Genomic DNA, 26,282 nt, shown 5'->3' with positions numbered 1-26,282 from the left:
TGTGTTGAGTTTTAATCCCCAGACAAGGCAAAGAATATCGAGGCCCTGGAGAAGGTCCAAAGGAAGGCAACCAAAATGATACCCAGTCTTAGGGTTCTTAGGTATCACGACAGACTCCAGGAATTTGGACAGTTTTAAAAATTAGGTTTAGAGGAGATATTAATGAGGTTTTTAACTAACAAAGAGTTAGATTCTGTTTGAATGGATACATTGGGCAGGATTTTCATTGGGCCGTGGAGGTGGGATTGGAGGCATGGGGGGGGGGGGCGGTGGGTGGTTTAAATCCCGAAATCGGGGGTCCCGACACCATCCCGCCCCCAACCCGCCTCCATGCCAGTTTCAATGGAGGCGGGTACCCGCCCTGCGCTGGGAGCCGCCTCCTCAAGGTGGGATGGGGATTAGTGCCAGTTAACTGCCTGTTAACAGGTAGTTAACAGGCAGTTTTTAGCCTAATCCCTATTTTTAAGGTTGAAGTGTGGGATTCCCGATGGCTCCAAACCACGCCAAGTTAGAGGAGGCGGGCCGTCGGGTTGAAGGACTTGGAGGGCCGAAATGTTGGTGTTCAGGTGAGTGATGTGTGCATGAGTGCAAAGGTAAGTGTGTTTGGAGTGTCTAAAGTGTTTAAAGAAGTTTAAATTACCTTTTCTTACCGTTACAGCCTTCTTTCCTTCAGGTCTCGGGAGTCCCTCATCTCACCAGCACAGAAAGCAGAATGACTGCAAACTGTCAAAAGTGACAGCCTGCAGCTTTCTGTGCAGGAGAGATTTCTAACTGAGTCTGTGGAGAAGGACTCATGTTAGAAGTAAGACTGTCAGTGTTTGACAGCTTCAAAGAACTTTCAAACACTGATATTTCATCTGTCAAAACCTCTTGACAGATGAAATTTCAGTCTGTGATGTCACCTGTTGCCGGGTGGCCCTTAATTGGCCTGCTGAGCCCGCTGGGTGGGCTCAACAAGGTCAATCAAGTTAAAATCGCGTGGATTGGCCACATCTCGATGGAGGCGGGACGACAACCCCGAAAGTTGTAGTCCCGCCTCCATCACGTCCCCTGAATGAAAATCCAGCCCATTATTTGTGCTATATAGGAATGGGAGAACCACGGGGTAGAAGTATAGAAGACGTAAGCAAAGAGGTTAGATGCCAGGAACTATTTTTTTTTTCACAAGACCACGAGATAATTATGGATGAGGAAGTCCATTTGGCTAATCTTAGTTCATACGTGCAGGGAGATCATAACTTTCTCCCTCCCCATTGTTGCATCCAATTGTTTCTTTAATGATTACAGGGTAACTGCACCCACTGCTCTATCTGGAAGTATATGACATATGCTCACCTTTGTGGTGAAGAAGAATTTCCTAAAATTATCTTTCAGTAGTTGGAAGCCATGTCTCCTAATTCTACTTCCACAGTTTATCTTGAAGTAATATTCCAGGTAAACTCTTTCTATACCCTTACGAATTTTGCAAACCTCTATAACATCACTTCTCAGATGCTTCCTTTCTAGGCTGACAAGCCCAACTTTCTCCATTCTTCGCTCATAAAACCCTGACTCTGGGGATGAGTCGAATAGCTCATCGTTACACTGCCTCCAGTGATTAAATGTCTCTCTTGTTTCTTGGTGACCAGCAGATGCAGTATTCAAGCTGTGGTCTGACCAGAGAACTATAAAGTTTGATCATTACCTCCTCTGTTTTATATTATACTGTTTTACCTATATAAAAGTGTCAGCTGTGGCTCAGTGGGTAGCACACTCGCCTCTGGGTCAGAAGGTTGTGGGTTCAAGCCCCACTCCAGGGACTTGAGCATATAAAGCTAGGCTGACACTCCAGCGCAGTGCTGAGGGAGAGCTGCACTGTTGGAGGTGCTGTCTTTTGGATGAGACGTTAAACCAAGGCTCCGTCTGCTCTCTCAGGTGAACGTAAAAGATCCCATGGCACGGTTTTGAAGAAGAGCAGGGGAGTTATCCTCGGTGTCCTGGCCAATATTTATCCCTCAATCAACATCACTAAAACAGATTATCTGGTCATTATCACATTGCTGTTTGTAGGCAAATTGGCTGCCGCATTTCCCAGATTACAATAGTGACTACACTTCAAAAAGTACTTCATTGGCTGTAAAGCGCTTTGAGATGTCCGATGGTTGTGAAAGGCGCTATATAAATGCAAGTCTTTCTTTCTTTCTATATGGTTAAACATTCTAAAGGCTTTGTTGATTGCTGCTCTCCATTAGTTGGTTTGGCGTCACATCCACTAAGTTTCTTTCAGCTACATATTTAGCTGATTCAACACCATTTATGAAGTATGAATTTCATCTATTTTTCCTTCCTATGTGTAGCACTTTACTGCATTAAATTTCACCTGCTGTTGCTATGCCCACTTACACATTTTGTCCAACTCATTCTCTAATGTCTGAGCTGCCTCTTCCAATTCCACTGTCCCTCCTAGTTTGGTATCATCTGCAAATATGACCACTTTGTACTGAGTTTATAGATCCAGATTATTTATGTAAATTAGAACCATCACCAAGCCCTGAGGCACCTCACTCAGTACTAGGACCATAGGGACAGGAGTAGACCATTCAGCCCCTCAAGCCTGTTCCCGTCATTCAATTAGATCTTGGCTAATTTGTACCTCAACGCCATTTACCTCTCTTAGCTCCATACCCCTTGATAACCTTACCTAACAAAAATCTATCAATCTCTGTCTTGAAAGCTCTAAGCCACAGCCTTTTGGAACAGAGAATTTCAGATTTCCACTACCCTTTGTGTGAAAAAAAGTGCTTCCTGATTTCCCTCTTAAATCACCGAGCTGTAATTTCAAGATTATGTCCCCTCGTTCTTGATTCCCTCATCAGAGGAAATAGTTTCTCTGTATCTACCCTATTGAATCATTTTAACATGTTAAACACCTTGGCATGGAGTTTCCGCTGGGGCGCAATCGGCAAAATGCCCTGGACATTGCGTCGGTTTTGCTGAGGTGAAGTTACGCTGAAGTTTCTGCGCAAACTCGTTGGAATAAGCCTGAACGTAAAATCGCCCATGAATCAGCATAATCAAGCAGTGTGGCGTAGGATTGCCAGGAAATAAGCCACCCTTCAACTTTTGAAACTAATTGATCTACAGCAGAGTAGGGCAGATCAATTGACTGATTTAATGCTCCTGCTCTTACTTTTTAATTGGCTTCAATTGACCGGTCACTGTTGTCTTCAATTAACCAATTACTGCAACAGAGCAGAACACACCTGTGTGGATTCAATTTCCTGCTGGTCACAGGTCAGACGCATCAAGGGCAGATCAATTAACTGAATTTAAACTAATTTAAACTGAACGCAAGATAATTAAAATTGCAGCAGCAGCAAGAGAAACAGACCCGGGTCAGGGTTCAATTGATGAGTGGTCACTGCAAATCAGGTCATTAAATCTGGATTCATGTGACCACAGGTGCCTGTGCACACAAGATTCTAGGCGCAATGTGATGAACACCCACCAATGGGCGGAATTGGCGGAAACTCGCCATTCCGACCTGGGGGCATGCCCAGTTTTTTGGGAAGGGGCGAATGGATTGTTGAACCAGCATCAAAGATCGTTGAATACTCCAGGGTAAAATGGTTATGGGCACAACTCAGTCACATTTAAAATTCCTCGATCTTTAGCGCTATTTCATTCGATTCCACCCAGATTAAGCTGATATCATGCGGAATCTTCAGGCCCTTGATCAGATCATTGCACAACCTTCTATATTCAAGGGAGTACAAACCAAGGTTATGCAACCTGTCCTCATTTAAACTTCTAAGCCCTGGTATCATTCTGGTGAATCTGAGCAGCAACCACGCCAAGGCCAACATATCCTTCCTGAGGTTCCATGCCCAAATCTGAACGCAGTACTCCAGGCATGGTCTGATCAAGGCTTTTTTTAAACTTCACTTATGGGATCTGGGCGTCGCTGGCAAAGCCAGCATTTATTGCCCATCCCTAGTTGCCCTCGAGAAGGTGGTGGTGAGCCGCCTTCTTGAACCGCTGCAGTCCGTGTGGTGAAGGTACTCCCAAAGTGCTGTTAGGGAGGGAGTTCCAGGATTTTGACCCAGCGACGATGAAGGATCGGTGATGTACTTCCAAGTCAGGATGGTGTGTGACTTGGAGGGGGAACTTGGAGGTGGTGGTGTTCCCATGCGACTGCTGCCCTTGTCCTTCTAGGTGGAAGAGGTCACGGGTTTGGGAGGTGCTGCCAAAGAAGCCTTGGCGAGTTGCTGCAGTGCATCTTGTAGATGGTACACACTGCAGCCACGGTACGCCGGTGGTGGAGGGAGTGAATGTTTAAGGTGGTGGATGGGGTGCCAATATACAACTAAAGCATAATTTCCTCCTCTTTGTAACCTTGAGATACTTCCACTCATTCCAACATAACTCCTCTAGCAAATAACTGTTGTTTCCTACCCTTCAGTCAGTCTCTTATCCATTATCAAGGTTTATCCTGAATCCCCATAGCTTTGAGTTTATTAAACAATCTTTCCCATGAAACTTCATTAAAACTCCTCTGAAGAGTTACAGTACAACATGCTGCAGAGCTTACCACAGCCCACTTGGTTTGTTATTTCTTCAAAGAAGTTGAGGAAGTTGGTCAGGCAGGATCTTCCCTTAATCAATTCATGCTGGCTGCTGTTAACTAGGTTATTATTGAGCAAATAATCCTGAATTGTTTTCACAGAGAGTCATAGATCTCTGGAGCAGATTACTAAAATGTGTGGTGAAGATAGATTTCCTACAGTACTTAAAAAGGGAAGTGGGCAAGTTCCTGAGAGGAGGTAAACATGAGTTCTGGAAGGTGGGGGTAGCGGCAGTGCTGGGGTACAGGGCACAATTTCAAAATTTGCAGATGACATGAAACTTGGAAGTATAGTGAACAGTGAGGAAGATAGTAATAGACTTCAAGACATAGACAGACTGGTGGAATGGGCGGACACATGGCAGATGAAACTCAACACAGCAAGTGTGAGGTGATACATTTTGGTAGGAAGAACGAGGAGAGACAATACAAGCCAAATGGTACAATTTTAAAGGGGGTGCAGGAAGAGAGAGACCTGACAGTGTTTGCGCACAAATCTCTGAAGGTGGCAGGACAGGTTAACAAAGCAGTTAATAAAGCATATGGGGTCCTGAGCTTTATAAATAGAGGCATAGGGCTCGAATTTTCACAGCCCCGAGGAGGCAGGTATGGAGGCAGGACTGTCGGGAAAGTGGCAGAATTTGGGGGCGGGTGGCAAACCCGCCCCAACCCACCTCCGTGCCCTCTTAGCAGCCGGGTCCCGTCTCCTTGGAGGCGGGAAGGGATTAAAGCCTATTAACTGCCTGTTAACAGGTAGTTAACAGGCAGAAAATAGGATTATCCCCATTTTTCGTCCTGAAGTGCGGGCTTCCCGGCCTGGGGGAACCCCGCTGGGGCATAGGAGGTGAGTAGGAGGTCTGCAGGGGTCGGAGGGGTCTGTAAGTGCGATGTAGAGGTGAGTGACGGGTGCAAGTGTGGAGTGGTAAGTATGTGAGGTGAGTGTAAAGTGTTAGAAAATGTTAACTTACCTTTGTTTCTACCTACAGCCTTCAGCCGCTGTGGAGCCGGAGTCCCCGACATCTCCATTGTAGAGATCACAGACTGGCTGTTACATCCTCCGATACAACAGCTAGGTGATTTCTGCAAAGTAGAAAGGTTTGATGAGTCCTGAACACAAGGGCTCATCAAACTACACAGAATGTCAGTGTTTGACAGCTTCACAGAGCTGTCAAACGATGACATTTCTTCTTTCAAAAATTCTTGACAGATGACACGTCATACGTTGACGTGCTCTGTCATTGATTTCCCCCTAATTGGTCTGCTGAGCCCACCGGGCGGGCTTTACTAGGTCAATCAGGGAAAATTCCCACTGGTTGGCCAGAAGCTGATGGAGGCGGGACTGAAACCCGACAAGCAGCAGCCCCGCCTTCAACACGTCTCCATTCATAAATCCAGCCCATAGAGTACAAAAGCCAGGAATTTACGCTAAGCTATATAAAACACTTGTTCGGCCCCAGCTGGAGTATTGGGGGGAATTTTAATCCCCAAAACTGGGTGGGTTGGGTTCGGGTTGAAGGTTTAAGAGTTAAAAATCAGAATCCTGACCCCAAACTGCTTCAACACCCCCACTTCTGGTGTTAACGGGGGCGGGCAGCCAAGCCGCTCGCAGGAGGCGAGTTGGTACTTTATTACAATGAGGCTGAATGCCTCATAGTGATCCACCATTTTAAATTTAACTGTGGACGGGCGGGTTTCCCAGGCCTTGGGGAACCAGCCAGCTAAAGAGAGACAAGGACTGCTGGATCCAGGATGTAAGTGCCTTTCCACTTACCTGCTGGAACCAGCGTTGCTGCCTCGCCAACCCCCCCACCCCCCACCTTTCCAATCTCCCCCTGACCTCCCCGCAAGGCTTCTGACCCATGCCCCCCCCCCCCACCACGAGGCCTCCGATCCCACTCCGGCCTTCGATTCTCGACCCCCGGCCGCCGACCACCCCTATGGCACTCGACCTCCTCACTCCGGTGTTCCCGAACTCACTCCTCCGGTCTTCTGACTTCCCCCCCCCCCTCCAGCCTCCGATCCCCCCCTACAGCCCCCCGACCTCCCCTCCGGACTCCGATCCCCCTGCCAGTTTTCCGACGTCCCCCCTCTGGCCTTCTGACCTCCTCTCCCCGGCCCCCGATCCCCCTACTGCCTACGATCTCCCACCCCGATCCTTCCCTCCCTCCTCTCTGCAGCCTGGTGCCACCAGTCTACCTGCCCGACAGCCAGCCAGCCTCTCCGTCCGGCTGCCTGCGGGCAGGAAACAGAGATTTTAAATGCTAATCAGGCCCTGCAGTTAAATTCGGGCCGTTCTCCTGGGTTTCCCAACTGCTTTGCAGTTCGTACCTGCCTCCAAATTAAAATCCCGGTCATTGTGTCCAATTCTGGGCACCACACTTTAGGAAGTATGTGAAGGCTTTGGAGAGGGTACAGAAGAGATTTACTCGAATGGACCGAGGGATGAGGGATTACAGTTACGTGGATAGACTAGAGAAGCTGGGGTTGTTCTCCTTGGAGCAGAGAAGACTAAGAGGAGATTTGATTGATGTGTTTTAAATCATGAATGGCTTAGACAGAGTAAATAAAGAGAAATTGTTTCTAATGGCTGAAGGGTCAATAACTGAGAGGGCACAGATTTAATGTGATTGGCAAAAAAACCAGAGGCAACATGAGGAAAAACGTTTTATGCAACGAGTGGTTAGTATTTGGAATGCGCTGCCTGATAGAGTGAAAGATTCAGCAGTATCCTTCAAAAGGGAATTGGATAAATACTTGAATGCAAAAAAATTGTATGCAAATGCGGAAAGAGTGGGTGAGTGGGACTAAGTGGATTGCTCTTCAAAAGAGCTGGGGCAGACTCGATGGGCCGAATGGCCTCCTTCTCCGCTGTACTATTCTATGATTCTATGATTCTAGTGACACTCATGAGTTACTACAGTTCCCTGGTACCTGCTTGATTGCCTTTGGGTGTCGGACAGGAATTTCACAGTTTTTTCCATATTGGCCTCAGATTTTTTTCACTGCTTTTTTTGCCCCTCCCAAGAGATTGTCTGATTGAGGTTTGGATTGATGATGCACGTGGGCTGCACCATGTTTGGATGGGGTGGGCCTGATAGACCAGATGGTCCTTGTCTATCCTTTTTTTGCATTTTGTAAGCTTCTCTGCAGCATCTTGACTTGTACATTCTAGCTGATTAGGAAAAAATTCTCACTACCTGATAGAAAGACAGACAGACTTGCATTTATATAGCGCCTTTCACGACCACCGGATGTCTCAAAGCGCTTTACAGCAAATGAAGTCCTTTTTGAAGTGTAGTCACTGTTGTAGCCTAACTTAAGAATTTTAAAAAAGTATTGAAAGCCATTTAACCTATTCATTTAATTCATTAATTCCACAGACCATGTATAATCTGATCCATCGTGGACTCTACCCAACTCGTTTCCTCTGACACATGTTCCCCCTCACCCTTAATTATTTAAAACTTTGAGGGGGTGAAATTCTGCTGGTACCGCTATCATGTAAAATACCTATGTATGCTATTTCAACAATGTTCTTAACGTGTTTAAAATAAACAGATCAACAACTCCGTTTATGTATAAGCAGTAATTCTATGAGATTACACAGTTGGCACAGAGCTTCACCTGATGGGATCACATGTAGGGAATTTGAGTGTGTGCTCCACATGATTTTCTGTCTATGAATGGATTTTGGTACAATTATTCTCGAAACTATATTCAACTAGGAGAAATACCGTTACCGGCCCATTCTGCTTTAAATGAATTTGAAATTGCTTACCTCTATTTTTCTTAAAAATAGTTTCAAACCAAATGATAGAAAAACGTTTTTTAAAGACTTTTGCAGTCTCAATATGTTACCATTGGAAACTGGATTTTGCTTCTGATTTGAACAGAACAGGAAAACAACTTTTTTTGCCAGGTGCAAAGCAAAGATTCTATAAAGTGATTTACATATCACAACAAAATACACATGGTAATTTTCAGATGAATATCTATTTTTAAGTTATTTATCTTTCGTTTGAATATATATTGCCTATCCCAACACATTATTTTCTTTGTTAGAAAAGGACTTCGCCAAGAAGCTCCACTGCAAATTAGGTCAAGGGGAAAACAGGATTAACAGAACAGTAAATTTTAATAATGTCCACTGCAGGCTGAACCAGAAAATCCAATTACCTTCTGGGTGAAAAAAAACCTGTACAGAATATGAGCATAGAAAGCTTCACACATTGCCTTTCCTGTTAAGGAACTCTCTTCGAAACTAGGGCTGTGATTTTACTTACCTCGGCGGGTCCGTGGCAGGTGATGTCGGTGGCGAGTCCCGACCCCGCTGCTGGCTCCATCCCGCTCTGTGAAATGAGTTTCCGTTGACAGGGCTTGTTAAGCCTACCCAGCACGTTTGCCGTTCCAATTGAAGAAAGCATGTCTGATGATGTCACTTGATAACGCGTCATCAGCCGGTTTCCTTCGAGGGACCATGGCTAACTTTATTTTGACATTTGTGCTGTCAGTGTTCGACAGCATTGAGGTGCTGCAAATGCTGACAATGGCTGCAGAGGTGCAGGGCTGCACCCAGTTTCTCCCATGACTCCCTCCATATGCTTATGTGCTGATGCCCTGTGTCCTGTGCAGCATCAGTTGATTGTGGAGAAGGTTGGTGTTGTTGGTGCTGCTGGTGTGCCTGGTGCTGCTGGTGGTGGGGCTGATTGTAGTGGGATTCTGAGGACCAAGGTGAGAGAGTATAAAGGGCACCCATGCTGATGCCCTCTGTCCTATGCAGTTTCAATGATTGCGGAGAAGGTTGGTGTTGGTGGTGCTGCTGGTGTTGGAGCTGATCATGGTGGGATTCTGAGGACCAAGGTGAGAGAATACAAAGGACACCCATGTTGATGGAATAGATGGCAGGTGAAGTAGAGATGACAGAAGCATTCTGTCAGTGGTGAGAGAGTTCTTCCAATGAGGTGATACTGGATAGAGAATGGAAAGTGGAAAACCTGCAGAATCTGTGCTGGAAGTGGACTGAGACACAGCTTGTGGCTGAGGAAAGTGATGATCTGTCGGGTGGGAGCTTTTAATGTACATTTGAAGCTGTCAAGCAATCAGCTGGAGCAATGGCCACTGAACTCCCACCTCAGGTTGACAGCTGTGGTCCCCTAACAGCGTGGGTCCTGTGGCCATGAAGTTAAAGTGAAAAGGTCAGTTAAAAAAGCCTGTTAAGCATCTGTCAACTGGATGCTAATGAGATTAATTGGGTCGCCCGCCGCTGCCTGTCTGGTCTGCTTAGAGCTGACAGACCCAACATTGGGAAAGGCGGGTCTCGACCTACCGTAAAAAAAAACACTTTCCCACCCGACCCACCACCGATCCCACCCGCTGTCCTGCTGAAAAATTTCAGCCAGTGTCTTCTTCTGCACCCACTTCTTGTCACTTTTCCATTATAAATTCTCACAATTATAATAGAAAGTATCTCGGCATACTTGTTACACTGTCATTATACCCTCCCATCAGTGGCGAGATTATATTGCCCAGTTTTGTGTCTCTTAGCACCTCGGCCTGTACTGCAGAGAAACTCCTGTGCTCTAATCAACTCTACATCTCTTTCCCAAAGTGCTGCAAGTTTTGTGACTTAATTCTAAAATATAATACAAAATCAAAGTATTATATAAAAATAAGGACAGAAAATATGGCTCCAATAATTATGGGGCTGCGGGTTGGAGCTACACACACGGGCCCATCGATGAAGGGAGCCGGGGGGAAGGTCAGGAACTTGTTGGGGAGTGGAGGTCAGGAACTTGGGGGGCGAAGTTCAGGAACTTGGGGGGTGGAAGGTCAGGAACTTGTTGGGGAGCGGAGGTCAGGAACTTGCGGGGGCGGAGGTCAGGAACTTTGGAGGCGGAGGTCAGAAACTTGAAGGGGAGGAAGTCAGGAACTTGGGGGGAGGAGGTTAGAAACTTGGGGGAGGGCGGAGGTCAGGAAATTTGGGGGCGGAGGTCAGGAACTTGGGGGGGCGGAGGAGGTTAGAAACTTGGGGGGGAGGAGGGCGAGAACTTGGGGGGAGGTCAGGAACTTGGGTGTTGGGGGCAGGAACTTGTTTGGGGGGTGGAAGAAAGTCTTAACCCGTGAGGGTGAGCCCTGTCTGTTCCAAGTGTGCTCTGTTCTGTCTGGAGTAGGCAGTCAGAATGGCTTGAATTACACTTTGCAAAGTAACTGATTACATAGGCAGGGAGGATCTAATTACACATTCCAGAGGAACTGCTGGGTGTGTCTTGTCCTCCAAGGGGAACAATCAGCAATCAGGTCTTATCACCCAAAGGGACCAATCAGAGCTTTGGTGTTGCAAATACACATGACCAATGTTTATGCTCACCAACGTGATGTTAGTGCTAAGAAATAGAAACTTTCCTACTGCAGGCACCTAACGAATGGACAGTGTAAGAAAATTCTCGCAACGATGCTGGCCTTTTGCTAGGATACATTTTCAAAGCATTCAAATCAAAAATACAGTATATGTACAACAGATAGCCCAAAAAAGATTTTCTAAATTAATTTCAAATGCAGTTTATACAGGCCTCATAAGGACAGTTATCTTACCCCTATCTATATTTCCACAACCAAATTTGTCACTATTTTTAATTTTAATTTGTTTATGGGATGTGGGCATTGCTGGCAAGGCCAGCATTTATTGCCCATCCTTAATTACCCTTGAGAAGGTGGTGGTGAAGGTACTCCCACAGTACTGTTAGGTAGGGAATTCCAGGATTTTGACCCAGCAACGATGAAGGATCGGCGATATTAAAATACTGAAGTGTAATCTCACAGAAGAAAAATTATCCCCCCTTCTAATCAGAAAATATTTAAATATAAGAGCTTGCACTTAATCATTATGAAATATCTAGAAAGATTAATTTAAAATATTACCGATGTCAATACAGTTGGCAAACTGTCATTGATATTTGTAACCCAATCAAGATAATTGAAAACAATCTCTGCTGTTCTTACCCCTGTTTTAACTATGCTTTGCTATTTTAATTTCGTAACAGCATCCTAACATAATCATAGAATGTACAGCACAGAAAGAAACCATTCGGACCATCGTGCCTGTACCTGCTCCTGGGCAGAGCTATCCAATTAGTCCCACACCCCATAGGCCTGTAAATGTTTCCCTTCAAGTATTTATCCAATTCCTTTTTGAAAGTTACTATTGAATCACCAACAACGATGAGTCAGCCTACAGGGAGGAGGTCCAGCATCTCGTGAAGTGGTGTGCTGATAACAACCTGGCCCTTAACATCAAGAAAACCAAAGAAATCATTGTGGACTTCAGGAAGTCTAAAGGCGGAAGTCACACCCCCATCCACATCCATGGGGCTGTGGTGGAAAGGGTGGACAGCTTTAAGTTCCTCGGAGTCCACATCACGGAAGACCTCTCCTGGTCCCTCAATACCTCCTCTCTGGTGAAGAAGGCCCAGCAGCGCCTATATTTCCTAAGGAGGCTGAAGGGATGTAACCTGTCACCCCTGATCCTCTCTAACTTTTACCGCTGCACAATAGAGAGCATCCTGATGAACTGTATCACAGTATGGTATGGCAGCTGTAGCTACTATGACTGGAAAGCCCTGCAGCGGGTAGTCAAAATTGCCCAACGCATTGCCGGCACCCGGCTACCGACCATAGAGCACATATACCAGAAACGCTGTTTACGGAGGTCACGGACCATCATCAAAGACCCTACCCACCCCAGCCACAGTCTGTTCACCCTCCTGCCATCTGGGAGATGCTACAGATGCATTCGCACCCGTACGACCAGATTTAGGAACAGCTTCTTTCCCAGGGCTGTCATCCTACTGAACTCCACAAATAAACTCTAAAGCCTGCACATCTGCCAATGCACTTTATTATGGTTATGTTTATGTTAATGTATTCCAAGCCAAATGAATGTTGAATGTTTAAATGTCTTAATCTAAATGTACACTCTCGGGAGCCGCAAGCCTACATTTCGTTGTACTGCACTTGTGCACTAACACTGACAATAAAGTTGATTATTATTATTATTATTATTATAATCTGCTTCCACCATCCTTTCAGGCAGCGCATTCCAAATCGCAACAATTCGCTGTGTAAAAAAATGTTTCCTCATGTCGCCTCTGGTTCTTTTGTCAATCACCTTCAATCTGTGTCCTCTGCTTACTGACCCTTCTGCCACTGGAAACAGTTTCTCATTATTTACTCTATTGAAACCATTCATGATTTTGAACACCTCTATCAAATCTCCTCTTAACCTTCTCTGCTCTAAGGGGAACAACCCAAGCTTCTCCAGTCTCTCTGCATAACTGAAGCCCTTCATCCCTGGTACTATTCTAATAAATCTCTTCTGCACCCACTCTAAGGCCTTGACGTCCTTCCTTAAATGTGGTGCCCTGAATTGAACACAATACTCCAGCTGAAGCCTAACGAGTATTAATCTAGATTAATTTTTATAAAATATGACTTCTTATTTAAATTCCTAAATAACTTCGATGCAGTGTTTTGAACAGCTTAGTTGATAATATTCCTCATAGTCACATGATCAGAATATAAACAGCAAAATACATTTGGAAATACCAAACCTAACATAAATGGTAATGACTGTCTGGTGTCATTAAGTATCCTCGAATGTTATAGTAATTATATACGTCATTACTCCTGCATAAGTAAATTGCAGGTTGACCTTCTACTTTTATGTCTTGTGTACCTACCTTATCGAGGGAGAATGTTTTTGTCAGAGCAAAGGCCCAACCTGCCTTAAAAGCTCTGCGAATCATTGCTGTGTTGGTCGTTGGAGGGGCACTGGCCAAACCAAAAGGATTTAGAAATTTCAACCCAGCCATCTCTACACTGATGTCCACTTGATCAATAGGTGTGTAGAAGAGAGGTAGTTCAGGCTTCTCAGAAATGAGGCAACCATGTAATGACTGTAAGTTGAAAAAGGAAATGACAAAAAATTTCAAGTTAAAAAGAGCAACTTGTTACACAAATGAACAAAATATGATCTTGAAATTATTTTAAAGTTGGAGACAAAATGTTTCTTCGTTTACAGTACAATTCTGTACCGACTCCCAAAATACTCATGATAAATAGATCACAGTAGACAAAACTAAACTATTAATGTGCTTTTACTCTTGAAAAAGAATTGACATGTATGTAAATTAAGATATTTTTCAACTGGCTAAAGATAAATTATAATACACCATTACAGGTACAGTACTGCATTTGGCGATTCCCAATTCATCTTCTGTAGGCAGGTTCTAACTGGATCATGTTGTGCTAACATTTAAATATTCATTAACCCATCATCTTGTGTACAGACCTAGCTAATTCTGGCTGCCTGACTAGCGATCTACTCAAATAATTACAGCAGCAGCATTACTTTATTAGAGCGTTGTATAATTGTTACAGTATTCTTAATGCATGGCAACTGTTTAAAATTGTCTGATTTCGCATATTTCTGTTTTAATTATAAACACCTAAAAATAAAATAAGCAGATCTTTCTATATTAACGCTCAAAGAGAACAACATTCTCTAATATAGCTGGAATTGAGGACAGACAGTTGATCGGTGTATCAGATGCTAAATATCTTAAGATTCCTGTATAGTTATGATGAAGGAGGAATCTGAAAGAAATGTCAACCTATGGGGGCGATTTTGCCAGCCCTGGGGAGGCGGGTTTGGAGACGGGACTGCTGGGAAAATGGCAGAATCTGGGGACGGGTACCCATCCCGCCCCCAACCCGCCTCCGTGCCATCTTCCCAGGAGGCGGGTAGCCGACCCGTGCCGGGTCCCATCTCCTGGAGGCGGGAAGGGGATTACAGCCACTTAACTGTCTGTTAACAGGTAGTTAACAGGCAGTTAAGAGGATTATCCCTATTTTTCCAGCAGAGGCGCGGGCTTCCCGACATCGGGAAACCTCGCCAGTGTCACCGAGGCAAGCAGTGTGTCTGCGGGGGTTGGAGGGGTCCAAAAGTGTACTGTGGAGGTAAGTGATGGGTGGAAGTGTGGAGAGGTAAGTATGTGAGGTGAGTGAAAAGTGATAGAAAATGTTTACTTACCTTTGTTTCTTCCTGCAGGATTCAATAGTTGGGGAACCGGAGACTCCCGCATCTCACCGGCAGAGATGACAGATGGCTGCTGCATTCTCCGATGCAACAACCATCTGATTTCTGCTCAGCAGATAGGTTTAGTGAGTCTTGAATACAAGGGGCCAGAAATTGGTGAACGGGGCTTGCCGCGCGTGCAAGCCCCGTATATGCACTTACCCCGCGCTACTGCCGATCAGCTCCAGGGACGCCTGGACTTGGTGTTTGAAAAAGAAGAATCCCGGGCAGCGTATGACGTCATGCCGCCCAGGAGTGTAGCCAGCGCGAAGCCAGGAGCGTGCAGTGCAAGTGAGACACGCCCCTTGAGGTCTCAGTTTCACTGGACACGCCCCCAATGTTTCTGTCAAGCTGCTAAGCATTTTTACATGCAAAGCAGCAGTTTAAATAGGTTTTTGGAAGTTTTTTGAAGATTTTGGTAACTTTTATAAACTTTTTAAAATGTTTACATTATTTTGAGTAATCTGAAGTAGTTTTAAACAGAATTAAAGCAATTTAAAGACTTTTAAAAGCCCTAAAAGAATTTTTTAAATTCCATTTATTTATTTAGCAATGTCGTCGTCATACGTGTCTTCACACTGTTCCCTTTGGGGAACTGTATGAAGTGGTGGAAGGATTTATGGCCATGATTAACGCTCATTCCGTGACCGTAACCATCTTTGAACCAGCCATTAGGGCGGTTAGTCCTATGGCGGGAGGGTTTTACGGGCTTCCACAAGCTATACAAGGAGGGGGGGCCACCCACACCCACGGACGCAAATATCCCACTGGATGTCAACCCAGAATTTAGAGCCAGAGCTCCGACTCCACTTGCCGGGACTGTCTGGAGCGGGGTTCGAAACCCTACCCTGATCTGGCCCAGCGGCGGGGATCCTACCGCTATGACAAAGGCCCAATCCGATTAGCAACGTGAAATGGCAGCATAGGGCTCCAGTCACGGGGAGGGAAAAGGCGCAGGAAACGTATGGGTGTCACCTTTTGTGCGGAGTGGGCCTTTTGCGTAGCAGTAAGCATCCCCGCCGCTGGGCCAGAAGGAGTAGGGTTTTGAACCCCACTCCAGACAGTCCCGGCAAGTGGAGTCGGAGCTCCAACTTTAAATTCTGGGTGGACATCCAGCGGGATACTTGCGTCCGTGGGTGTTGGTGGCCCCCCCCCCCCTCAGATGGGTTGTGGGAGCCCGTAAAACCCTCCCGCCATAGGACTAACCACCCTAATGGCTGGTTCAAAGATGGTTATGGTCACGGAATGAGCGTTAATCACGGCCATAAATCCTTCCACCACTTCATACAGTTCCCCAAAGGGAACAGTGAGAGGATACGTACGATGATGACCTCTTGCGCAATGCACCTCCTTGGACCCTCAGTCGCAGATGCGAGGGGGCAAGTCGTGCAATTGTTAAATTTTTCATTTTATTGACATGTAAAATGTTGGCCCAGTAATTCCCTTCCAAATGCGCGAGTACGGTCGGGGTACTTACGCATCTGGCCGGATGAAATGCCAGTTTTCAGCATGCACAGTGCATGTGGGGAAAACCGGCATTTCCTGTCCTCTGAACGAAGGGGTTCAGAGGCAGAACGCGTGCGACTGCACAGGCAGCGCGTGCGCAGTATAATTCGCCGCTTTCATTAATGCTTTCAGTGAGGTCAAGTCATTACAACTTACACATGAAAAAAGCATGGGTACAGTTGCTCCAGAGGCTGCGGAGGAAGATATTTATTATCGTGGAGCTTCTGAAAGTATGTATGTCTGTATATATTCCTCTGCGTGTTATGTATATATTCCTTTACTTATGTGTATGAATGTATTATTTAATTATGACTTTCAGAGAAAGTAACTTATTGGAAAATCATAATTAAAAACATACATTCATACACATTAGTAAAGGAATATAAAACATACATACATATACGTAAAGGAATATATGTGGACATACATACATAACTCATTCTCACATTCCATTCACACAGCCACAATTGCTCCTTCTACCTACCGTTCTGAAAACCCTTTAAAAAAAAAAAATTTTAACTTTAAAACTTACTTAAAATTTCTTAAAATAACTTCCCTCCCTTTCCCAAACAAAAATATGGCATTTCAGAAGCTCCACGATAAAATATATCTTCCTCCGCAGCCAATGAACAACTTTACACTTGCTTTTTTCAAGTGTAACTTCTAAGGACTTACCCTCACTGAATCCATCATTGAAATCCACAAAGTTCACTGCGCAAGCGCTGCCTGTGCAGTCGCACGCGCTGTGAATAGACCTCGGGTCTGGAAATGCCGGCGTTCCCCGCATGCGCTGTTCCTGCTGAACGCCGGCATTTTCAACGGCCAAATGCGTGAGTACCCCGACCGTACTCACGCTTCTGGCCGCGAATTTCTGGCCCAAGGACTCATCAAACAACAGAGAATGTCAGTGTTTGACAGCTTCACAGAGCTGTCAAACGATGACAATTCATCTGTCAACATTTTTTGACAGATGAAACGTCATACGCTGACGTTCTCTGTAATCAGCTTCCCCTTAATTGGCCTGCTAAGCCCGCTGGGCGGGCTTAACCAGGTCAATTAAGGGAAAATAGTGTGGGTTAGCCACAAGTCGATGGAGGCGGGACTAAAACTTGACAAGCAGCAGTCCCGCCTCCAACGCGCCCCTATTGGCAAAATCACCCCCATTGTTGCCTGTGCAAAACGTTAACGGGAAGCCCCCCCCCCCGCCAACTTCTCCTTCAGTATATTACAGGGAATACTAAATTGATGAATATACCATATTAAATTTTGGTATCCCCAGAATAGTAAAGGATTATACCAGCATAACTCTTACTTTACTTTGAATAATCTAGTACATATATGATTTCCTTTGAAAACTTATAAGTACACTCCGTTTTTCCTGTAGGGAGAACTGTGATAGATATTTTCAGTGTTAAAGATTGACTCACATTAGCTGCTTTTTTTAGAGTTACGAGTTTATTACCGAGATTGTACAATCAGGCTATCAGGTTCCTATAAATCACTAAAATGATTTCCGAAGAATTTTTTCAGTGCCCTTTTCCCGCCTCAATATCTGAAATTTCTAATGTCCAAAATAAATGTTCAATCAAAATAAACAATTAAAAAATTACATATTTCGCAATAACATGATTAATTTATTTCACTGAATTATCTTTCGTATTTTAATAGCTTCATTAAAGTGTTTACTCGATTAGTTTAGACTCTACCAGAAGTCTGGAATTAGACTGGATGGGCCGGAATTTGCGGTCGGGATGGCGGCAAACTGGCAACGTTCACCGTCATTCCGCCTTTGAAACTGACTGCACCTTCGGGATCTGGCGCATGTGCCAATCCCGAAATTGCAGTCTGGCAACGAGAGCTCCGAAACTGGCTGCGCTGTGCACCCCCCACAGAGCCGGCAATTAGTGAAATCTCATTAATCATTGAAACTGACAAAAACTTCAGCTCTTCCGCAGTAAGTCCGCTGTTAAATTCCCCACTAAAAGTTAGACCCAAAGGGATTATGTGTAAAGAAAGACTTGCATTTCTATAGCGCTTTTCACAACCTCAGGACCTCCCAAAGTGCTTTACAGCCAGTGAGGTACTTTTTGAAGTGTAGTCACTGTTGCAATGTGGGAAACGCGGTAGCCAATTGCACACAGCAAGCTCCCACAAACAGCAATGTGATAATGACCAGCTAATCCATTTTTGTTATGTTGATTGAGGGATAAATATTGGCCAGCACTCCCCGGCTCTTCTTCAAAATAGTGCCATGGGAGCTTTTACGTCCACCTGAGAGATCAGACGGGGCCTCGGTTTATCATCTCATGTGAAAGACGGCACCTTTGACAGTGCAGCACTCCCTCAGAACTGCTGTCAGCCTAGATTTCTGTGCTCAAGTCTCTGGAGCCAGACTTGAACCTACAACCTTCTGACTCAGAGGTGAGAGTGCTACCCACTGAGCCACGGCCGACACTTAACTGGGGCTTTACAGCGTATTGACTGTTCAACAAATTTTAAGGGCCTAGAAAACTAATTTTAATTTTGTGCAGTGTGAAATTTGTCCATTTAAAAAAAAAATTAAAGTTTTTAGGAATCATTTCAAAAAGATTATTTTTTAATTTTTTCAAGTTTGTCCATCTTTATTTCAGGTTTGCCCGTTCCCCATTTGAGAGCCCCAATCTGTGTTTTGCTCTCTTTAACTATTCTAAAAGGTTAGAATTTTAAGAGCTCACTCACTTTCTTGTTTGCTGTCTGTGAGGATTCTGCCTTTTGATTGGCTGCTTAGACAGCCTGTTGACGTCACAGCAACTCGCACAAGGGAATCCCCACTACAGTCCGCTGAATTGAAATGAAGGTCGGAAAACACGAACTTCTCAACACAGGGATTGCGATATCCTTGTGCAGAGCATACTTCAGGGCCAGCAGCAAACACCTTTGCTTTGCTGCTGATCGCAAATTCCGGGCCGACATTATTGCCTAACGCTGTAACTTGACGAGTTGAATTTGGGTTGTACAATCTGAACACGTGCTAATTTTCTGGGATGTATCAGTAATGTTCGGGTGTACTCATGATTTTTTAAATACCTTTTTCACTTTTTATCCATTAGCCGTTCTTCAAATAATTTTGCAAAACAAGAGGACCCAATTTAAAACCTTTATTGAGGTAAAATCTTCTTTAAAAAAAAAGAGGCTTTATGTGTGCATGGAGAAAATATAATAGGTGTTCTGACTACACACCTGTTGTAGCTTTTGTTTGGTGCTCTATCTATTATAGGCTGACCAGACGTCCCTGTTTTCCAGGGACTGTGTCCCCGGGCAAATAATGTCCTCGGAAGAATCCCGGTTCATGAAACTCGTAACCGAATAGACTAGAGCCATAGTCATTGGAATAGATGTATATCATACCGTTAAACATGATCACGGTTTCAGATCAATGGACAGAACAGTGTTATTGTATTCTCTATAAATGGTGTCTGAATGCGCTTCAATAGTGTGACATCACATTCGCGGCAATTATATGCACAAATCTTTTTGCATTTGTAGTGTATATGTGCAACTGTAAAAAATGTTGCCTCGCTACGCTGTGCAACCTACACTTTCCATTCTGGCTACTTTGCTCTGCTCCCACCCTGTGAGTCCCCGGATTTGGTTTAGAAAATATGGTCACTCTAATCGATTATATATTAAAAGTGGCACAACGTTTTAATGGTATTGCACCTAAAGATGATGCTGTGACCATATCTTATGCCATCTAATGTTATGTGACCATCAATCAACTGATCCAAGACCTTTATGTCAATTCTAACTGCAGTACTTAACATTCACCACAGTGCATGCCTATAAAATGGTGGACACCTTCGTAAAAGCAAAGGCAAGTCCATTTTACTCACCTCAGGGACCACAGAAATCAGTGTTTTTGTGTACCCCTGGCTCCTGTTTTTTGCTGAATTGCATGGGTTCAGCTCCCTCTGCCTGCTCCACTTGTCACACTCACCTATTTAATGCCGGTGTTGGTGTTGCTGCTGTTCCCCAGCATTGCCAAATGGCTACTCCTGTGGTTGAGCCATTCTGCCTGCCGCTGCTGGATGATTAGCTGCCCCTGTTCATTGCTCGATGACCACCTCCCCCCACCCCCATGCGCCCCCCCCGCCATGCCTTGTTGGTCTTGCATTACTTGTGATCCGTCATCCTCGACCAGTGCTGCCTCTCCCCATGCCCGCCAATCAGCCTCTCGACGGCCTTGTATTTAACTTCCCCTAGTGAATCCCTGATCTTTAATTGCTTTTCCCCAGAGAATCGTCTATCTTTAATTAATTAATTAATTTCCCCAGAGAAGGACCAATCTTTAATTAATTTCCCCCAGAGAATCTCCTATCTTTAATTAATTGTGTTGACTGAAGCACGGATGTTTATTTAATTAATATCGCTAATGTATAAAGACCCTTTCAATTTATTAACCCCACAACTTTATTTCGTTATTTTTTTAAACTTTCTTCCCAATTTATTTTATTCATTTATTCCCAGCATAATCAACTTTCCTGAATTTATTTATTTGGTGCTGTCTCTCCCTATTTTGTGTAAGGTTGCTTTGAATTCATGAATCGTCCATCTTCATTTAAGTCACTTTTCTAACTTCCATTTTTATTTTCGGCAACCCCATTTTTTCTTACTCCCTCTCTATTGTCCTTTTCCTGGTCTCTCCATCTCCTGTCCCCATCCTGCTTCTTCTGTCCTCTCCCCCGACCACTTATTCTCTTTTCTTCTCTCAATCTTCCCCACCCCATCTACTCGATCTTTCCACATCCGCTCTCCCATCTCATTGGTTCCAACAGTGCTGCTGATGTGCCTCAATAATTCCGAGACTCGATGTTAGCAAAACAAAACAAGGCTTTTATTAACTTAGAAGGTAACACGTAGTGGAGAGAGGTATCTTCCATCCGGAGGTCTGCAGTACTGGATATGAGGCCAGACTGAGCTTGCTTACATAGGGGCCAGGTGTGGGCGGAGCCCTACACACAACACATTCCAATATACAATACAATGGTGAGGAAACGGAACTGGGGGAAGGGAAATGAAACTGAAACCGACCACAGTCACAGGCAGTGAGGAATGGAATATTTCATCACATTCACCCCTTCTATAGATTTAGTCTGTTCGGGGGTTTGATAGTCCTCTGCGACCGACGTGGCTGTTGCGGTGCCGCGGGTGTCGGCTGGGTGTCCCCGGTAGCCTCCTGGGTCTCTGCCGGGGGTGCTGCCAGGGTTGTTGAAGGGATAGTTGGTGGGGGTGCCGTTGGTCGATGTTCTTCCGGGGGTGATGAAAGAGTAGTGGGTGGGTAAGAGTTGCTGCAATCGTTGTCGCTGCTATCGCCGTGGTTGTTGTCGTTACCGGCTGGGGCGACGTCTTTTATGGACACGGTGTCCTCCCTTCCGTCGGCGTGCCGGACATATGCGTATTGGGGGTTGGCGTGGAGCAGGTACACTGGCTCCACGAGAGGGTCCGTCTTGTGGCCCCTCACATGCCTTCGCACGAATACCAGACCTGGGGTGGAGAGCCATGACGGCATGGATACGCCTGAGGTGGATTTCCGGGGAAAGACAAACATTCGTTCATGAGGCGTGGCATTAGTGGCAGTACACAATAGCCACCGTATCGAATGGAGCACATCCGAGAGGACTTCCTGCCAGCGGGAGATAGGGAGGCCCTTGGTCCTTAGAGCTAGAGTGACTGCTTTCCATACTGTGCCGTTCTCTCGCTCCACTTGGCCGTTACCCCGGGGGTTGTAGCTGGTGGTACGGCTCGTGGCGATCCCCCTGGACAGCATGTACTGGCGTAGCTCTTCACTCATGAAGGACGCCCCCCTATCCGTATGGATGTAGCTCGGCATACCGAACAGGCAGAACAGGCTGTTGAGGCATTTAATGACCGTGGCGCTGGTCATGTCTGGGCAGGGGAAGGCGAATGGGAAACGGGAGTATTCGTCCACAATGTTCAGGAAGTAAACATTGCGGTCGACGGACGGGAGGGGGCCCTTGAAATCTAAGCTGAGCCGCTCAAAGGGCCGTGTAGCTTTGATTAAGTGGGCTCTATCTGGGCGGTAGAACCGAGGCTTGCACTCAGCGCAAGTGCGGCAGTTCCTGGTCAGAGACCGAACTTCCTCAATCGAGTAGGGTAAGTTACGGGACTTTATGAAGTGGAACAGCCGGGTGACCCCTGGGTGGCAGAGGTCGTTGTGGAGGGTCTGTAGCCGATCCCCGGTGGCGTTGGCACACGTCCCTCGTGAGAGGGCGTCAGGGGATTCATTACGGGCCCCTGGCCGGTAAATGATGTCATACTCGAAGGTGGAGAGCTCGATCCGCCACCTAAGAATCTTATCATTTTTAATCTTCCCCCTCTGTTTATTATTGAACATAAACGCTACCGACCGCTGGTCGGTAAGTAGGGTGAAGCGTTTGCCGGCTAGGTAGTGGCGCCAGTGGCGCACTGCCTCCACGATGGCTTGGGCCTCCTTTTCCACGGAGGAGTGTCTGATCTCGGGCCCTTGGAGGGTCCTCGAGAAGAAAGCTACGGGCCGCCCCGCCTGGTTGAGGGTGGCCGCCAAGGCGAAGTCAGACGCATCACTTTCCACTTGAAATGGAGTGTTCTCGTCCACTGCCTGTAGCGTGGCCCGCTCAATATCCTGCTTAATGCTTTTGAAGGCGGCGTGGGCCTCAGCAGAGAGCGGGAAAGAGGATGCTTTCAAGAGGGGGCGGGCTTTGTCGGAGTAGTTGGGGACCCATTGGGAATAATAAGAAAATAACCCCAGGCACCTTTTCAGGGCTTTGGGAGTGTTGGGCAGGGGCAGCTCCCGTAGGGGGCGCAATTGGTCAGGGTCTGGTCCGATTTCCCCATTCTCCACCACGCTGCCTAGTATGCAGAGGCGCGTGGTGTTGAAAACGCACTTGTCCTCGTTGTAGGTGAGGTTGAGTTTTTGTGCGGTTTCCAGGAACCTCTCCAGGTTCGAGTCGTGATCCTGCTGGTTGTGACCGCAGATGGTGACGTTGTCGAGGTAGGGGAAGGTTGCCTGCAAGTGGTGGTCATCGACCATGCGGTCCATCTCCCTCTGGAAGACCGAGACCCCATTCGTCACCCCAAAGGGGACTCTGAGGAATTGGTAGAGGCGTCCGTTCGCCTCGAAGGCGGTGTACGGGCGGTCCTCTGGTCTGATAGGGAGCTGGTGGTACGCTGACTTAAGGTCGATGGTGGAGAACACCCGGTATTGGGCGATTTGGTTCACCATTTCTGATATGCGGGGTAGCGGGTAGGCGTCTAGTTGGGTGTACCTGTTGATCGTTTGGCTATAGTCGATCACCATCCGTTTCTTCTCGCTACCCCTTACCACTACCACTTGGGCGCGCCACGGGCTGTTGCTGCGTTCAATAATGCGCTCTTTCAGGAGCCTGTCTACCTCGGTCGCGATAAACCGCCTGTCCTCCCAGCTGTACCTCCTGCTTTTGGTCGCTATTGGCTGGCAGTTAGGGGTAAGGTTCGCGAATTGCGAAGGCGGCTTTACCTTCAGGGTAGCCAGACCGCACACTGTGAGGGGCGGCTGGGACCCACCGTACTTGAGCGTGATGCTTTGGTGGTTGCACTGGAAATCCAGGCCCAAGATCACGCTCGCACATAGATTCTTCATGATTAATACTTTAAAATTATCATATACAGTTCCGTTAACGGACAATTGTACCGTGCAGTAACCCAGAATGGTCGATGTCTGGGTTTTATCAGCCATAGAGATGGTACCCTGAGTAGGGACCACCTTTAGGGAGAGTTGTTGTGCCAGTTCAGGGTGGATAAAACTCTCCGTGCTTCCACTGTCAATTAAACATTTAACCCTGCACCCGTTTACCTCGATGTCCACCATTGATTTGGATAGCGGGTGCGGCCTGGTCTGGTCCACTGTGACCGATGCCACTGTAGGGCCCTGATCGAGACAAGATGGCGTCCACGCTGTATGCTCATAAGATGGCGGGCCCCACGAGGTCGGGCAAGATGGCGTCCAAGATGGCCGCTCCCACGGCGCGCACGCGGCGGTGGCGGGTTTTCCGGCGGTTAGTTTTCCAGCGGGGTTCCCTCTGCACACCTTCCCGAAGTGCCCCTTCTTACCGCACTTAAAGCAGGTGGTGCCTTTCGCCGGGCAGAGGTTTCTGGTGTGCTTTGGCTGCCCGCAGAAGTAGCAGTTGGGTCCCCGACGCGTCGCGGCTGTCGTAGGGCTTCTGGGGGGAGAGCGGGGCCCCCGACGGTGTCGGGCTGCCGGGCGGGGAAGATGCCTTCCAAGATGGCGGCGCCCTTGGTGCACACGTGGCGGCGTGGGCTGAAGAGTAGGCGTCCGAGTTTCTCTGGGCCACATCCAGGGATCGCGCGGTGTCCGCAGCCTGTTTCAGGTCCAATCCCGTTTTTTCCAGCAGTCTTTGCCGGATGGAAGTGGAGCTGAGGCCTGTGATAAAGGCATCGTGAACAAGCTCGTCGGTGTACACTGTGGCTTTTACATCTCGGCACTTGCAGTCTTTGCCAAGCATTTTCAGGGTGCCTAGGAACTCCTCCACCGATTCCCCAGGTCGCTGTGCGCGAGTAGCGAGCAGATGCCTAGCATACACCTCATTCGTAGGCTGCTGGTAATGCGCCTTTAAGATGTCGCAGGTGGCCAGGTACGTGTCGGCGTCTTGGATGAGGGGGTAAACCCGGTGGCTTACCCAATTCCGCAGAATTCCGAGTTTCATACTCGCAGCGTCCGTAGCGTCTTTGACGGCTGCGGAATTGTCCAGGAAGAATTCCATACACATAAACCAGTGTCCGAAGCGTGCTGATGCGTCCGGAGCATGCTGATCCAAATCCAAACGTTCGGGTTTCAGGAGTTGATCCATTGTGTTGAAAAATAAGTTAATAAAATTGATGTGCCTCAATAATTCCGAGACTCGATGTTAGCGAAACAAAACAAGGCTTTTATTAACTTAGAAGGTAACACGTAGTGGAGAGAGGTATCTTCCATCCGGAGGGCTGCAGTACTGGATATGAGGCCAGACTGAGCTTGCTTACATAGGGGCCAGGTATGGGCGGAGCCCTACACACAACACATTCCAATATACAATACAATGGTGAGGAAACGGAACTGGGGGAAGGGAAATGAAACTGAAACCGACCACAGTCACAGGCAGTGATGAATGGAATATTTCATCACAGCTGCCACTTGTTTTAGTCTCCCAAAGCCGCTCTGATATCCTCTGGTGACCTTTGATTTTCTTGCCTCTCCTTCCTGTAGAATGCTAACTCACTATACTCTACACAATCCCTCCATCCACCTCTGAGCCTGCTATAACGTTCCCTGTTTCGCACCCCGCCAGCCTCTATCCCGCTTTAACATCCCCTTCCTGCCCTACCTTGCTGTACCTTTTCCATCTGTTCTATTCTAGCTCCCTATCTTCACAGTTTTACCTCAGCCCTGGTACAATTATTTTCAGACCTCTAACCTTCCTTGACCTGCTTACTGCACTTCATCTGAGCTCCAAATGCACAATACCCCAGGAATTCAATTAGTAGACGTTAAAAAGCATATTAAGCTAAGGGGGGGCGGGGGGCAGGAAGTAGAGAGGAGAAAGAGAGCGAGAGAGAGAGAGTAGAGACATGAGAGGAAAGAGAGATAGAGCGACTTTCTTTATTCGTGTAACTACAATTTTCAAGGCCAACAAATTAAGGTCACCTGTGAGACAGAATCTTATTTGAAACATCTACGAGGCAGAGGGAAAGAGAAAGACAGGGATAAAAACATAGACAGAAAGGCAGATAGCCAATATTTGCACACATTAATTTGATTTATTTACTATTAAACTATATTAATAATATAAAACCAAAGTATTATATAAAAATGAGGACTAAATGAATGATTTTAAAATAAGGACTGAATTACATGTTATTTAAAATTCATTTATGGGATGTGGGCGTCGCTGGCAAGGCCAGCATTCATTGCCTATCCCTAATTACCCTCGAGAAGGTGGTGGTGAGCCACCTTCTTGAACCACTGCA

At 46.4% G+C, this 26,282-nt stretch overlaps 1 protein-coding gene across 1 annotated transcript in view; it reads right to left on the bottom strand.

Annotated features, from left to right (window-relative positions):
• LOC147122292 (dihydropyrimidine dehydrogenase [NADP(+)]-like) overlaps window positions 1–26,282 on the bottom strand; it is a 1,139,740-nt gene that overhangs the window by 437,938 nt on the left and 675,520 nt on the right. The window contains exon 13 of the mRNA XM_085983269.1: window positions 13,339–13,554. Within this exon, the coding sequence (XP_085839395.1) occupies window positions 13,339–13,554 (216 nt within the window). The remainder of the gene's footprint in view (window positions 1–13,338; window positions 13,555–26,282) is intronic.

The sequence above is a fragment of the Somniosus microcephalus genome, chromosome 3 (genome assembly GCF_052327205.1).
Source record: "Somniosus microcephalus isolate GS21.2 chromosome 3, FLI_Smic_1.0, whole genome shotgun sequence".
Classification (NCBI taxonomy): Eukaryota; Metazoa; Chordata; class Chondrichthyes; order Squaliformes; family Somniosidae; genus Somniosus; species Somniosus microcephalus.
The sequence above is the reverse complement of the archived record's forward strand: the minus strand, read 5'-3'. Positions and strand labels throughout refer to the sequence as shown.